Source organism: Mizuhopecten yessoensis, unplaced genomic scaffold (assembly GCF_002113885.1).
Source record: "Mizuhopecten yessoensis strain PY_sf001 unplaced genomic scaffold, ASM211388v2 scaffold8507, whole genome shotgun sequence".
Taxonomy (NCBI): Eukaryota; Metazoa; Mollusca; class Bivalvia; order Pectinida; family Pectinidae; genus Mizuhopecten; species Mizuhopecten yessoensis.
In genome coordinates, this window is record NW_018407582.1 from 61,724 (window position 1) to 76,599 (window position 14,876).

A 14,876-nucleotide genomic window follows, 5' to 3' on the forward strand; every position below is an offset into this window, starting at 1 on the left:
ATGTTCTGTTTCTCCATTCTCAGGGTCATGTACCAGCTGATTCTACAGAAACAGAAGGAGGAAGAAGAAAATAAGTCGAAGAAATCCCGGAAAACCCGAATCAGCTCTCGCCTGGTCATTGACGTGAAGAAATACGAGCCAGAAGATTTCCGAAAGATTGTCCAGTTCATCCATTCTGGAGCAGTTGACGTCACTGCCAAAAATGTCACAGGTAGGAACAAGTTTAAAGTATCCCGACACAAAGTGTGCACCAGGAAACTGTGCTTAGTGTCATGGCCAACTAACTTTGATCCCGAATAGCATTTCTTGAATATTAAAAGTATTCGCTTGATGCTTATATATATATATATATTATATTTCTTTTGTCTTATTGAAAAAAGACTAAATTACACCGTAAATTTATTTACAAATGTTTTGTTTTATAGGTCTTCTGTGTGGAGCAAGCCAGTTTAAACTCATGGACCTTAAAGTGGCATGCTGGGATTTCATCAAGCGGTGTTTCAAGTCTGAAAACGGATCCATAGCAGCGATCCGGAAAGGTGCTCATCAGTACAGCCATCATAAAACAGCTGGCAAGCTCTTATCTAAGGTCAGTTGGAGGTCAAATTACGAACTATTGGATCTTATCCACTCGTTATTATTATTATTATTATTATTTTCATTTACCTCTCTTCACGATAATTCCCTTTTTGAACTGATTCTATTTTGCAAACACTCGTATTGTCGCCATTTTGGACTGCGATCAAAGTTTTTGGACTACTATGTTTACTGTTTTCGATACCATTGTTTCCTTCATTAGAAAAAAACATCACTATAATGAATCTCTTCGTTGTTACAGATTTCCAAACACATAGAAGAGGCTACCCAGGAAACAACGTCAACGTCATTATCGTCCATATCGTCTACTCCTGCGGTATCCTCCTCAGTGTCATCGCCGTCACCATCGTCCATATCGTCTACTCCTGTGTTATCCTCCTCAGTGTCATCGCCGTCACCCTCGCCTTCAAAGTTGACGACTACAGTATGAGTTGACACATGACATTGTACTGATTTAAATTTCTAAAAAGTGCTGATAACTCAAACAACTGTGCAATCACACCTCAACCTGACTTCCGGTTTGTTGTGGACTGCCACAGTTTACCAGGGTATGGTCGTGTCTATATGAAATATAGAATGTCTCAAACCATTTGATACTCAAGAAGAATGGAAACAATGCCATAGTTGCTCAAACGGATGTCAGTTTTCTGTTACATGGAGCAAGTTGATAATAGATATATGTTTGTGTACCGGAAGTAAAATGTGTATATACGCTTAGTGTGTGTACCGGAAGTGAGAAAATGCCTATGTGTGTATCGGAAGCGAGAAAATGCCTATGTGTGTGGTGTTATGATGTGTACCGGATGTGAGAGTATATATGTGTGCTATAATAGTTGGTGCTAAATTTGTGCTTATAGTCCTCCGTTAATATATTGTAAAGTATGAATAATAAATTTTAGTATGTTAAATTAAAAATCAGTTTTTGTTGTTGTTTTTATTAGAAGTAATTTGCTTGTAGCAACGTGGAACACACGAAATAGAGTTGAAACAACTCCAAGACTCATTCGGCACACCTCGGCACATTAGATGAAGGGTACCGGAATCGGCCGAGGTTAGCCGAATGCTCCACGAATCCTGAAGTTAGGCCTAAGCCGAAACACACCGACGGAAATCGGGAAATCTCAGATTTACCAGAAACTTAGAACACAGGGATCCTTTGACGTGAATATTTTCCAGTGGGAAACAGTTCTGGTCTTCATATCAGACTTTGGAAATAATCGGTCACAACTGATGTCGTGATGTTTAATTAACACTTTCCCGAATGGTTTCCGATGTTCGTTTCAATAAAGTATCCCCAGTCTGGAATGGTAACCACAGAGAACATGACATTGTTTCTACAGAAATGGACGTTCGGCAATTTGAGGAAAAAACCGAGTTTAAAATGTATGCTGAACTATACCCAGAGAGATTAATAATATTCCAGCTTTATTTGTAAATATTTACATTCTGTATGCTTAGACCCATTGACAAAAATTACATTCATAAATGCATAACACAGGTGTTCATAGAATCTCAGCACGTGGGAACTGATAGTAACCTGATCACACTGCGTAGTAATACACTACAAAAACTACTCACTCGGAACGACCGAACTAGATGCTTAATTCTTACATCTTAAAATATTATTGAACTGTGCTTTGTGAAATATCCACGTATTCACGTGTCCTGTGCTACAAATAAACATTGAATATGGAACTACATTTTGTTGTGTTATTGTTGTTGACGGTTGCTAAGATCTCTCACGATAGTGTCACATTTCCCCGCGAAAAAACACTGTTCTCGCCACTGCGTTGCACCCGTGTATAAGCAGGAACAAACCCTGTTTATTTGTTTTATTCGTTGTTATATCGATCCACTGAAAGGATTCGTCAATGTAAATATAAGGAATGATATTTATTTTTTCAACATTTATGAGGTCATAACAACAATGGGTTTTTGGACATATTTTACATGAATCGCTAACGCGATTCATTCAATATGTCCATAAACCCATTGTTGTTATGACCTCATAAATGTTGAAAAAATAAAAATCATTCCTTAATTAAACTTTAACTCTAGCATGGAAGGTATCTTTATCCTTGATGTGGACTCACTGTGTCAACTTGCCGACGAGTAGGTATTGCATACATTCCCTGTATAGCTATTTGTTTTACTTTTCCTATTATTCGTGTATCAGCTACTCGATACAGTTCTTGATCCTTGGAGATACTACAGTACTCACATGCATGTACCAGAAAACTTCTGTAACACGTTGAAGTGATTAATACTATTTACAGCTAGAACTAGAAGGTTTGGCGACTGGTTACTGGAATTTCGTTGTGGCCTTTTAAACACGCTAAATATTTAGATATTATCAATAAATGCTAGTAATTTCAAAACACAGTGCTATAATATTCAGTGTTCATAGGATTCCGATGTAATAAATACAATACAATATAAAATAATCAAAGCGACCAAGTTCTATTATACTTTTTCAGGCTCGAGGAATGCTTCGCTTATCCGAGTATATGGAAAACCTTACCAAACACAACAAACAAATCACCATGGTTATAGAAGATATACCTGTCCCCATGTATGTTCTCAAGAAACTCGCCTACAAGCAAGACGCTATTGCGAACTTAGGTAATTACATCATTAAATTGCAATCCATTCAATGTTTATCTTACGGTGGCTGATTGAGGACATCCGAAGAATATGTTTAGATGTTAAGCCGTTGTAACGAGATACTAAGTCGTTATAACGAGATAAAAATATTCTTTGGATGTCCCCAATCAGCCATCGTATTATCTACCTTCTTATCAGTGGTTTTATTTTGAGGATCCTATGATATTTACAGCAATGAAGTTTCTGTATCGTCAGAGCAAACGATATTCCTGGAACATGCTCTAACAAAAAATAAAAAGATTACGCGAGGCGACGTGTAATGGAAATTTTCAGAAACGTTCTTGAAACTGGGACCGCCAATAGAACTCCTGGTCACCGGTTTCATTCTAGTGTAACAGGAAAAAGAGAAATCCAACAGCCAGAAAAAGGTTAGACCCTGGACCCTCCGAACTTCAGACGGACGCTCTACCGATTGAGTTAACTGGTCGCCGACGACCGACCCAGTCAAGTTCCACTACACTCCTCCTTCCTTTATCTTAGTCCTTTCCCGGTTCGGGTATCCCCTTGCCAAGCGTACAGCCAACGCTTGCAACAATGGTTGGCAAGCTCGCCAATTTTGTAACATGCAACGGCCAGACCGGGTTTTGAACTCGGGACCCTCTATACTCTAAACGGACGCTCTACCAATTGAGCTACCTGGTCGCCGACGATCTTGCACACTGGAAATTGAAAGTAAGGTTGAACCTCGTAGATTTTGTTATTTCGAAACTTGGTATTCAATTTTATCATATGAAACGGAAGATTATTTCACACAACTGCCTTCAATTTACTGAATAACGGTATTCTGTACAGGTTTCTCTGCTCCTTTCTCTGCTCCTTTCTCTGCTCTAGGTGGCGTGGAAACCAACAAGTTTGTCTCGCTTGTTGCCGACGTAGCACGTCTGTACTGAATGTTGCCTCGAACTGATGAGATCCACTCAACACCCATACAACCCCCACTGAAACGGTACGTTATACGTAGCACGACGGACAATAACCTTGTCCACTACCGGTATATATGTGCAGCCCTATTTTTTTGCCCTATAACAATATTAGAATGACCTGATCTTTGAGCCAAATCTTGACATTAATGGGGTACACCACACAACGTCTGGTGATGCTTTACATGTGTGTATGAAATTCATAAATATATATGCAGCCCATCAGACGTTATTAAATAATCAGGACACTAATGAAACAGTCATGCAGCGGATATTTAGCAAACGTAAAAAGCGTCCCGTATATCATTTATTGACGTGCAGTGTTTTGTCTCTCCGTCTTAAAAAGGTCACCGCCATGACACGAGGTCAAATATCAAATCATCATATTGCCTTTCCGACCAATAAAATACTTCATGGATGGATGCAATAAACAGGAAACTGTTGCATAACACTCCGTAACGGGTCCATACACGCAATGTCAAGGTCGCATAAAGATGTTTAACACTCCCCGGGGCTGTACCTGCAATGTCAAGGTCACATACAGGTGTAAATAATCTCGGGTCTGTATCTGCAATGTCAAGGTCACATACAGGTGTCAACACTCTCTGGTCTGTGTCTGCAATGTCAAGGTTACATAAAGATGTGAACAATCTCTGGTCTGTGTCTGCAATGTCAAGGTCACGTAAAGGTGTAAACAATATCGGGTCTGTATCTGTAATGTCAAGGTCACATACAGGTGTAAAAACTCTCTGGGTTGTGCCTGGAATGTCAATGTCACGTAAAGGTGTAAACACTCTCGGGTCTGTATCTGCAATGTCAAGGTCAAATAAAGGTGTAACCAATATCGGGTTAGTACCTGCAGGGTCAAGGTCACATACAGATGTAAACACTATCTGGTCTATACCTGCAATGTCAAGGTCACGATGTAAAGATGTAAAAAGGTCACGACGTAAAGGTGTAAACACTCTCGGATTGTTGTGTATTTCCTGACACTGAAGTTTACTATAATCAATTACAACATCATTTTTCATTTTAGTTTAAATGATGAGAAAGTAGCAGCTTTAAAAGACACGACCGATCAACTTCTCAAGGTCATTGACAGTCATACAAATGTTATAGCAGATCTCCAACAACAACAGCAGGTACGGCCAATGACGTCACTCGGCGGACCTTGCTGGTTACAGTGACAAAGCTTACATACTAGTCTCGTCTGTCAATACATCCATAATATATTAAGGGTGCATTGACAGACGATGCTAGTACCTGTGATCATACAAGGATTGAACATAGTAATATTGATTTGAGTTTTACATTCTATGGACGAGGTACTTGCTGTTTCCTATGAGCATTTATATTGGACATGATTTGAAAGTAGGTCCAAGCATAAATATAAAAAAAAAAAATCCCCTAGATCTGTTCATTGAGCTTTGCTATCATTGAAAACTACAAGCGCAAAACACACGTACCTTCAGATTGTTGATACAATAACGGTTATGACAAAAACTTGACCTGGAATCTTTCGCTTATTATGTGTATTTAATTGTCCAGATTAAAATAAATTCTTAATTCCATTGATTTTTCTTGGTAGGTACGTTTGGAATTTAGTGCAAAAGCAGAGAAAAAGCAAAGACTTGTGGGGGCCTTCGAGGAGAAACATGCTGCCGCACTGGGTGGCATCAATGTTTCACAGAAACTTAGAGGAAAGCTGCAGTTGTTAGCTGATGACGTGTGGGACGCACGAGATGACCTTACCAAGAACCAGATCAGTTACTGCGAGATGGTGGACAGGGAATCCAATCTCAAGGACGGTATGCTCCAGGTACGAACCGGCCATCACCTTGATCTACTTGACAGTTACAGAAGCCTGTACGGGTCATCTGATAACGTTACTATCTCTTTGATAAGGATCTCGTTAAAACGTCATACGGTTCTCGTTCATACGACATATTTTTATTTAAAAAATAATGGTTTCATGAATTGGATTTTGACGTTTACTTTTGTTTAACTGCTCCCAAAGAGTCTTGTTTGACTCTAATACAGATCTTTGTAAGAACAACATGTCTATTGTTATAAATTCCGTTATCGTAATATTAATGAGTTTTCGTAGTATCTTCTGCTCATTTTTCCAATTAATATTTTTTTCATTTTTTTTCTGGTGTTTTTTTTTAAGATCTCGGGTCATATCCAGCAGTATATACATACCTTCTTGGTGAGACGAATCGCTGCTTGTATTGGAAATGCAAACAAGTTTTTACAGTCCACATACAAATTCCAAGAAGCTCAGTATGTTTATTTACTTGAATATTATCCTCAGGCTCTCTCTCTCTCTCTTCCCCTTCTCCTTTCTTTGCCGTTCCCTCACTCCCTTCTCTTTCTATCTCTTCCCGTTTATTTTGATTGGGACAAACGTTTTGATTTCAAAAAACAATTTGTGTTATTTTTCAAATTTGAATTTTAAATAAATACGATATTTGTTTTGACATACTGTAAGATAGTAATTGGATTGTTATCGTTGTTTTTCTCTCTGACAGCGTGTTCAACAAGAGACACCTTTCCGTAATACATACCGTAATACATACCATATCTGCGATGAGAAAAGGTGACGTCGCGGACGAGTTGATAGCACAAGCATCTAAGATTTACACCTTCCCAAATACAAAGGTAAGCTAACAGGTCAAGTTCAACTATTGTGGAAGCTATATGGGGTCAAGGTGAAATACTTACGTTAAAGTGAACTATTATGATCAACAGGTGAGCGTGTAAACATATATAAACATAGCACAGAGTTGGTGATCCGAGTTAAGAGGGGAATCCAAATCAGGCGAATTCATATATGATAAACGTTGCTAGCTATTTATTTTTGAATACTAGCATATCTCAAACGGACTATAGCAGTCGTTCGTACTGCCATTGTTCACGAAGAAATGACATAAGAACGAAAATTACAGCTGCAGAAGCTGAAGGTCAAATGTCGAGATCACAGGTTAAAATTTCAAAATATCGATTTATCTCAAAGTGAGAAGTAAAACGAAATCAATGTTACAGCAGATATATTCACTAATAAATATTATCTGTAATATTTATATATATAAAGATTATCTGTTTTTATTTAACTGTTTTTTCGTGGTTTTTTATATTAATATCACGAACTATGCTATTTAAGACTTATGCAAAAAGTCAAGGTCAAACTTGCATTTAAGCAAAAGTATTTTGAAACGTCAAACTATCTCAGATGCTTACATTTACTATCAGCCAGAACACCAGAAAGAAATACATGCATAATGCAATTGTTAAGTTAATTTACGATGTGCTCTTCACATCGTATACAATGCACACACATGTATGTTTTTTTTTCCTATTCCAGGACTATCCTGTTTACATGAAGGGAACTCCAAAACTTCCGGAAGTCAAACTTAATGAAAGAATTGGAAGTAGTTGTGTTCATACACACTCCAAAACAGGTAGAATAATACTTAATTATACCACAATCAATGATATTTATATTCTTTGCGCCAACCAAATCAACTAAGAATTGAATGGTAGTAGTACAGCAGTCTCCTGGCAGTCTGAGTGTGTATACTAAATTGGTCCAGAGTTAATTAAGAAAGTTGTGTGTTCGAGCTGGCCGTGTGTCTGTTTTGTGTGTCCGAGTTGGTCCAGAGTTAGTGGTTCTTTTTTCGAGTTGGTCAATAGTCTGTGTTGTGTGTCCGAGTTGGTCAAGCGTCTGTGTTTTTGTTCGAGTTGGTCCATAGTCAATGTGTGGTTTGTCCGAGTTGGTCCAGAGTCAGTGTGTTGTATGTCCGAGTTGGTCTAGAGTCTGTGTCGAGTGGGTCCACAGTCGGTGTTGTGTGTCCGAGTTGGTCCAGAGTCTGCGTCCGAGTTGATCCATAGTCTGTGTTGTGTGTCCGAGTTGGTTTAGAGTCTGTCTTGTGTTGCTGAGATGTGTTTTTGTGTGTGTCCGTGTTGGTCCATATAAGGTGTTTTGTGTGTCCAGGTGTGTTCGTATTATGTGTGTTTGATGTACGAATTGGTCCAGTGTCAGTGTGTTGATTCAGCGTATACAATGTTACTATATGTTGAGATATATAGAATTCAGCAAGTTTTTTTTCGTTTTCATATAGTTGTGGGAAGCCTTCGTTTATCAGAGAATCTAAATGGCTATAGACTAAAAATATCTGGCCGAGCCGATGCCGCTCCCCCAAATCCAGGGTTCTTCCACTTAAAGACAGGTAAATGAATGGAGACATTATGGGCGATTTTTTCCTGTATATAAAGTATGCCTGCTCTGACTATTTCGGATAAATAGCATAAACTGATTTAATGTTGATCAATTAATTTAGATCATAATGGGGGGTAGTTAGGCAATTAGCTTTAGGTTTGAAACCTTAGAACAAAGCGATGTCATTAAGCACACGAAATATATTTCAACACATCACATCATTTTACTGGGGCTAATGACATATCTGCTTTTTTTCAGATCACCATGTGAAATGTAAACTGGGGATGTTCGATGGAGACGTGGGGTTCTGCTGGACCCGGAAGACAAATTACAGTCGGGAGAAGACATGGGGATTCTTTATGCGACCACCTGCCTTAACGGATTTTACCGAGCACACGCCAAAAGATTCATCATTACAGGACACTATACCGACGGCGCTCGTAAACCTAAAAATACTCAAGATACCAGAAATAAACATATGAGCTGGAGAGCCCGTTGATCCTTCTTGTTATTTGTCTTGGAAACTGCTTGGGCGCACGTGCTACAACATTTCGGTGATTTTTGGAATAGAAACAGTATATTATGGTATTCACTATAAACATATACCTATCTGAACATTTTAATGCGGATATATGGTAGTTATGACGCTAATTCTGTACATAAAAAAGTCGACGAAGTTTGCTAGGACGAATAAAATATACAAGGAATCATCTTTTTTTGTTCATACTTTTGCTTTCGTTGTAGTTAGCTTAATGTCACATAGAAACTCGCAAGAACATCAAAATAAGTTGGGGAAAAATAATAATGAAGCTGTGACGATCGAATTGCTTTGAATATCTTGTTAAGAGTTATCAGTAAATACATGTCAGTATATATATCACTTAGTATTTGTTTAAATGCTGTTTACATCATGCACGTTGTGTTGCCCTAGCCCATTACAGTGTCAATCTGGCCCATTCTGGTGACGTCCCAGACCATCCTAGGTGTCGGTCTGGCCCATTCTGGTGACGTCACCTTAGTCCATCCTAGTGTCAGTCTGGCCCATTCTGGTTACGACAACCCAGTCCATCCTTTCTATTCTTGATATGGTATACCTAAGGAAGAGAGATCATGTAACACAAGAAATGAATGTACAAATTGGTCAATCCGAGAGCATCAACCTCATTCTTGTCCACCCTGGCGCAGCGGTATCTCGCGAAATATTCGGTACACACGGAAACAATCCAGGTGAAACATCACCATGTAAACAGGCTTTTAACAATGCAATGTCAATGACGTCACATTTCGGAATCAGCTGACGTATTATTATACCTTGAGCTATGTATATTTTTCAAGGTTTTTTTTGAAAAAGAGTTCAAATCGTTACTAAGGTGCCACTGTGTAGGATATAGCTATATATAGGGATTCTATCCTCCGTGCGTGTTGAATGTTTGAGCATTGGAACCCCAGCAAGCTCAACTGAATTAATTCACTGGTGCTTGTGTGTTTAGAACCCACACACGATAAATAGGAAATTGAGGTTTTGTAATCATTACAACGAGAACCACACAATTACTATCAGAATTAAAGACTACAATGAACAAAAATTACATCTCAGCATGAAACGTCTCAGAATGCAAAGACGCGGTCTTTTATAAGCAATATCGTTAAAGGGACATCACGTGAAAAGGCGTTTTTTTTTTAATGAATGTATGTATTGTATGCACTTCCACTTATGTTACCACGCTTTCCCCATATTCATAGTCCGTTCCAAATGTCCAGTTTGACCACTTGAATTGTTCGGGAAAGCCCCTGCTAAAAATAGCGCCGATAACGGCACCTGACTAGGCAGTAAACACAAGTGGTGCGAGCGAGATGAAACGGTTTCCAAAGAGGCCCCCAGAGAGGGGCCGTCAGGCAACTGCAACTTCTTACCGCACTATGAAACCAAGTTATATGATTTNAGTGTGCACAGTGGACTTTTTTTAACAGAATACACCAGAACTGTAACGTAGATCAACTAAAACTGTTGTAATGTAGACACACGGATTTTCCACTCCTTGACAGTTGGTATGCGGAATTTGGAATTGCCACAGCAAGTTACATACTCAACTTAAGAGAAACAATTTGAGATAAAATTAAGATGAACAATGGAAGACAAAGAATATGAGCAGTTGGCGTATTTCTAGGTTTAAAACAAGACTTATACTAAAGTTAACGAGAATGGTAAAAATTAAATGTAAGTCACGATATTGTAAGTTTATTGCTGATTGAATATCAATGTATTACATATATGATAGTTATTTATCTGCGTCTATCTGTTTTCCTGATCAATCCTACTATGAGTTTTTCATTATTATCCAATCCGCCAGGCTGGCTCTGGCACAACGACCAATACTAAATAACATTCGAATGAAATGATTTAAAATATTCCTTATGTTAATATGTTATATATCCCTTTACTCCAATCAAATATCAATATATTATACGTGATATATACCTTTCTGCCCAAATAAAAAAGGCAATGCGTTATCACCGAACAGTAAGCCTACACAAAACTTGTCATTTTTCCTACAGTGATTTAATGGTGTGCAACCTGAAATATGTATTTATCTCCCTTGTGTGTAGCTCTTTTTTTATTAAACGTCCGAAAACGCTTTTCAATAAACAAAGTTTGATATGGGGAAGGAAAAGAAAAAGGAAAAGGAAAGACATCGTGATCGCCATCCACATGGATCTGACAAACGGAGGAGGTACTGCACTGTTCAGTGTTACGTTATCTGAGTTTAGGGTGTAACGTAGGTCTAGTATAGTCTAGTCTAAGTCTTTCTCAGTTTCTGAAGCGTGGTCTTTTTCTTGATTTCATGATTTGCCCTACTCCAACAATGTTAGAGGTTTACACGGCGATATACTTTTGACAGGCGCCGTCGGCAAAATCATATCCGATAGAAAAGGGCAGACCAACGGCCTCTTATATTATAGGAGTATATTTGCCCTCATGCAACTGTTGTAGCCTACTGTTTCGGTAGTACAGGTGATGGCCTAGTCCGAATTATTCTGACGTTTAATCGACTTTTTTTATATCGGTCTGTCGTCGATTAACGACGTTAATCNATAGATGTCGATTAACGACGTTAATCGACGACAGACCGATATAAAAAAGTCGATAAAACGTCAGAATAATTCAGACTAGTACTGGCCCCAATATCATTTACTGTATGACATGTGTGTATACCTAGTTATATACACACCAAGTATGATTTGTGTGCCCAGCACCTGCGGATTTACCGGTACGTGTACTACAACCACAGTCTAGATTTAAATGCTGTAACGTTAACTCCTTTTGTAACCGTTGATTCTTCATAATCATTGAGTAAATCACAGTGCGAGTGGCAGTATCTCTGAAAGTAGTACAAGTACAACAGAACCAGTTATTTTCAATTTACACTTACAATTGAAATATGATTCACGAAATCCTTTTACCTTGAGAGGGAACATATCATCGTAAAGTGTAACGGTCAATATCAGCAGGTTCAATACAGTTTACCTGATATTTAGCTATGTCGACAGGTCCGGTAAAATCTGCCAATTATTTGCTTTGTCTACATATAATTTTATAGCTGTTTGAGCTACGCTTTTCTAAAAAGTATTGGTTGAGATAGTCAGTAGAATTAGTAGTCAAATTTTTCTATGCTAATATTATACACTGTTATAAATGTTTTTTTTTTTAATCAAACATGTTGGTGAAAACTGATGTCTGGTGACCAAGATTATGATTGAAATTAGTGTTGGGAATCGCTTGTAAATTCATACTCGATCATCACTTCCAATCAAATGACTGATGATCGACTAATGATCGATCAAATTGAACTTAAATTCAGTAATTTAAGGTTATATTCGCTTCCCGAAATCTACTTTCACTTTCGATAACGGGGAAACCCTGACGTTAGAGAATTTCGCTAATAACACACAACATTCATACGAAAAACAATAAGTTTGTGGACAGAACCTTATATTTATTGAAAAATATGTATTTGGAAATGAAATTTATGATGTTTGCAATGTCAATTATGGTGTGACAGCTGCATCTCATATTCAGATTTGCTGCGATGGATTGGTATTCACCTGATGACATCTCGTTAAACTTAAAATTTGATTTGTAAGATAGCCCACACTTTCGACAAAGCGTTTTATTTATATCCAGCTAAGGACAAAAAATACCTTCCAAACGTTTAAATCAGTAGCCCCCGGATGATCATAGAGTTTAATCTCTGGAATATCCTGGTTTGCCATATTGTCACACACTGACTGAGCCATGCAGCATTTCTATTGAAATGCAAGTTCTGATTAGTTGTCGGATGGACCTGCTAGCCAATCAGTGTCGTCGTTGTGTAAGACGTTTGGTCAAGTTGTTTTGCCCAAGAACGAACAACTCGCTAACAATCCAAGTTTATTTTTTGTTAATACTTAAATTAGTCAAACTATAATTGATCATGGAAAACAAATATTGATTAGTAGATTTTCAGAAACAAACAACCAGATGTCGACTAAATTGATTAATCGGAACAATACTAATTGAAATGTCCATTTTATTCAAGTTGACTTGAAGCGAAGAAAAAAGAGCTCAAATAGTTATTTCCTAGATTGTCATGAACCTGGTCAATGACTCTTTATATGAGTAATATTACAGCTTTTGCTAGGTTTATGTGACTGTCTGTATATTGTCATACTTCACAGAGACCAGAATGAATCTAATGCTTTATATGACATACCGGTAGTACCAATTAAGTAAGGTAATTTAAAATGTTTCTTAATCATTATGTGTTGCAGGAGAGATGATTCAGACTCATCAGATGAAGATTCAATGTCAGATTCATCAGATGAATCAAGATCACGGTCAAGGTCACCTGTTCAAAGATATAGGAAAAGGTCAAGGTCTCCTGGACACCGGGAAAGGTCTCCAAAATATCGCAGCAGAAAACGCTCTGATTCTGACTCTTCATCTGCTAAACGCTCACGATCATCGTCAAAGTCAAAGAAAAAGTATGAAAAAAAGTCTTCAAAGAGTGGAAAGAAAAAAGAGAGAGACCCAGAAGAATTGCGGGAGGAACAAAGGTACTAAACTGTGTTCATCAAGTGTATCACATTATTGAATATGTAAATACAGAAACTGAATCACTTCAGAGTTCATCACTAGCATATACATGTAGAAGACAGTGAAGGTATGACAGCATTGCCCCTAACTGATCTCCCATGTTGTAAGAATAGTGACAGAAACTGAATCACTTCAGAGTTCATCACTTGCATATAGAAGACAGTGAAGGTATGACAGCACTACCGCTAACTTATCTCCCTTGTTGTAAGAATAGAGGACAGTGAAGATATGACAGCACTACCGCTAACTTATCTCCCTTGTTATAAGAATAGAAGACAGTGAAGGTATGACAGCACTGCCCCTAACTTATCTCCCTTGTTAGCTCACCTGCCCGAAGGGCAAGTGAGCTTATGTCATGGTGCGGCGTCCGTTGTCCTTCCTCTTCCGCCAACTTTTCCTTTAAACAACTTCTTCTGAAGAACGGACAGGCCTAGAGTCATGATATTTGGCTGAAAGCTTTGTTGGTAGGAGCCCTACAAAGTTTGAAAATGACCTTTACCTGCTTTCAAAGTCACAGGGGTCAAATATGTCAAAAATTTCAAACGACTTCTTCTGAAGAACTAAAAGGTATAGAATCTTCATATTTGGCTGATGGCTTCCTGGGATGGAGCCCAACAAAGTTTGAGAATGAAAATGACCTTGACCTACTTTCAAGGTCGCAGGGGTCAAATGTGTCAAAAGCTTCAAATGACTTCTTCTGAAGAACTGAAAGGTATAAAATCTTTATATTTGATTGATGGCTTCCTGGGATAGAGCCCGACAAAGTTTGAGAATGAAAATGACCTTGACAATCTTTCAAGGTCACAGGGGTCAAATGTGTCGGACACTTCAAACAACTTCTTCTGAAGAATTGAAAGGTACAGAATCTCAATATTTGGCTGGTTATTTCCTAGGAAAGAGCCAAACAAAGTTTGCAAATGAAAATGACCTTGACTTACTTTCAAGGTCACAGCATTCAAATATGTCAAACAGTTCAAACTACTTCTGAAGAAGAATTAAAAGGCATAAAATTATAATATTTGGCTGGTGACTTCCTGGGATAGAGCTCACCAAAGTTTGCGAATGAAAATGACCTCAACCTACTTCATAGGTCACAGAGGTCAACAACATTTTAATGGATTTGTTCTTAAGAACTAAAAGGAATGGATTCATAAGATTTGGCTGGTAGCTTTTTGGAATAGAGCTAACCAATTTGAGAAGGAAAATGACATTGACCTACTTACAAGGTCACAGGGAAAAATATGTCAAGCAACTTCTGAAGAAGAATCAAAAAGCATAGAATCTTATAATAATATTTTGCTGGTAGTTTCAACAGATGGAGCCAACAAAGTTTGCGAGGGAA

At 38.1% G+C, this 14,876-nt stretch overlaps 3 protein-coding genes and 1 long non-coding RNA gene across 4 annotated transcripts in view; all 4 read left to right on the top strand.

Moving 5' to 3' along the window:
* Positions 1–2,087, top strand: LOC110456074. Its single transcript, XM_021506615.1, has 3 exons — positions 1–211; positions 426–589; positions 839–2,087. Exons 1-3 carry the CDS (start codon positions 1–3, stop codon positions 1,025–1,027), a joined length of 564 nt encoding a protein of 187 aa, XP_021362290.1. The 3' UTR covers positions 1,028–2,087.
* A 1,018-nt stretch (positions 2,088–3,105) lies between these two features.
* Positions 3,106–5,313, top strand: LOC110456081. Its single transcript, XR_002463552.1, has 3 exons — positions 3,106–3,219; positions 4,093–4,207; positions 5,218–5,313. It is a non-coding gene; the product is annotated as an uncharacterized LOC110456081 (long non-coding RNA).
* Positions 5,314–5,497: 184 nt separating this feature from the next.
* Positions 5,498–9,095, top strand: LOC110456075. The gene is made up of 7 exons (XM_021506616.1): positions 5,498–5,506; positions 5,770–6,000; positions 6,352–6,464; positions 6,713–6,842; positions 7,546–7,642; positions 8,303–8,410; positions 8,659–9,095. Exons 1-7 carry the CDS (start codon positions 5,498–5,500, stop codon positions 8,880–8,882), a joined length of 912 nt encoding a protein of 303 aa, XP_021362291.1. The 3' UTR covers positions 8,883–9,095.
* Positions 9,096–11,032: 1,937 nt separating this feature from the next.
* Positions 11,033–14,876, top strand: part of LOC110456082 (cactin-like) — a 22,307-nt gene continuing 18,463 nt past the window's right edge. Inside the window, exons 1-2 of the mRNA XM_021506620.1 lie at positions 11,033–11,132; positions 13,210–13,494. Of these exons, the coding sequence (XP_021362295.1) occupies positions 11,059–11,132; positions 13,210–13,494 (359 nt within the window). The 5' untranslated portion in view covers positions 11,033–11,058. The remainder of the gene's footprint in view (positions 11,133–13,209; positions 13,495–14,876) is intronic.

Coding starts and splice junctions, on each gene's coding strand:
- LOC110456074 (XM_021506615.1), top strand. CDS start 1: ATGTTCTGTTTCTCCATTCTCAGGGTCATGTACCAGCTGATTCTACAG. Junction 212..425: donor CACTGCCAAAAATGTCACAG/GTAGGAACAAGT, acceptor TTTGTTTTATAG/GTCTTCTGTGTGGAGCAAGC. Junction 590..838: donor CTGGCAAGCTCTTATCTAAG/GTCAGTTGGAGG, acceptor TCGTTGTTACAG/ATTTCCAAACACATAGAAGA.
- LOC110456075 (XM_021506616.1), top strand. Junction 6,465..6,712: donor TACAAATTCCAAGAAGCTCA/GTATGTTTATTT, acceptor TCTCTCTGACAG/CGTGTTCAACAAGAGACACC. Junction 6,843..7,545: donor ACACCTTCCCAAATACAAAG/GTAAGCTAACAG, acceptor TTCCTATTCCAG/GACTATCCTGTTTACATGAA.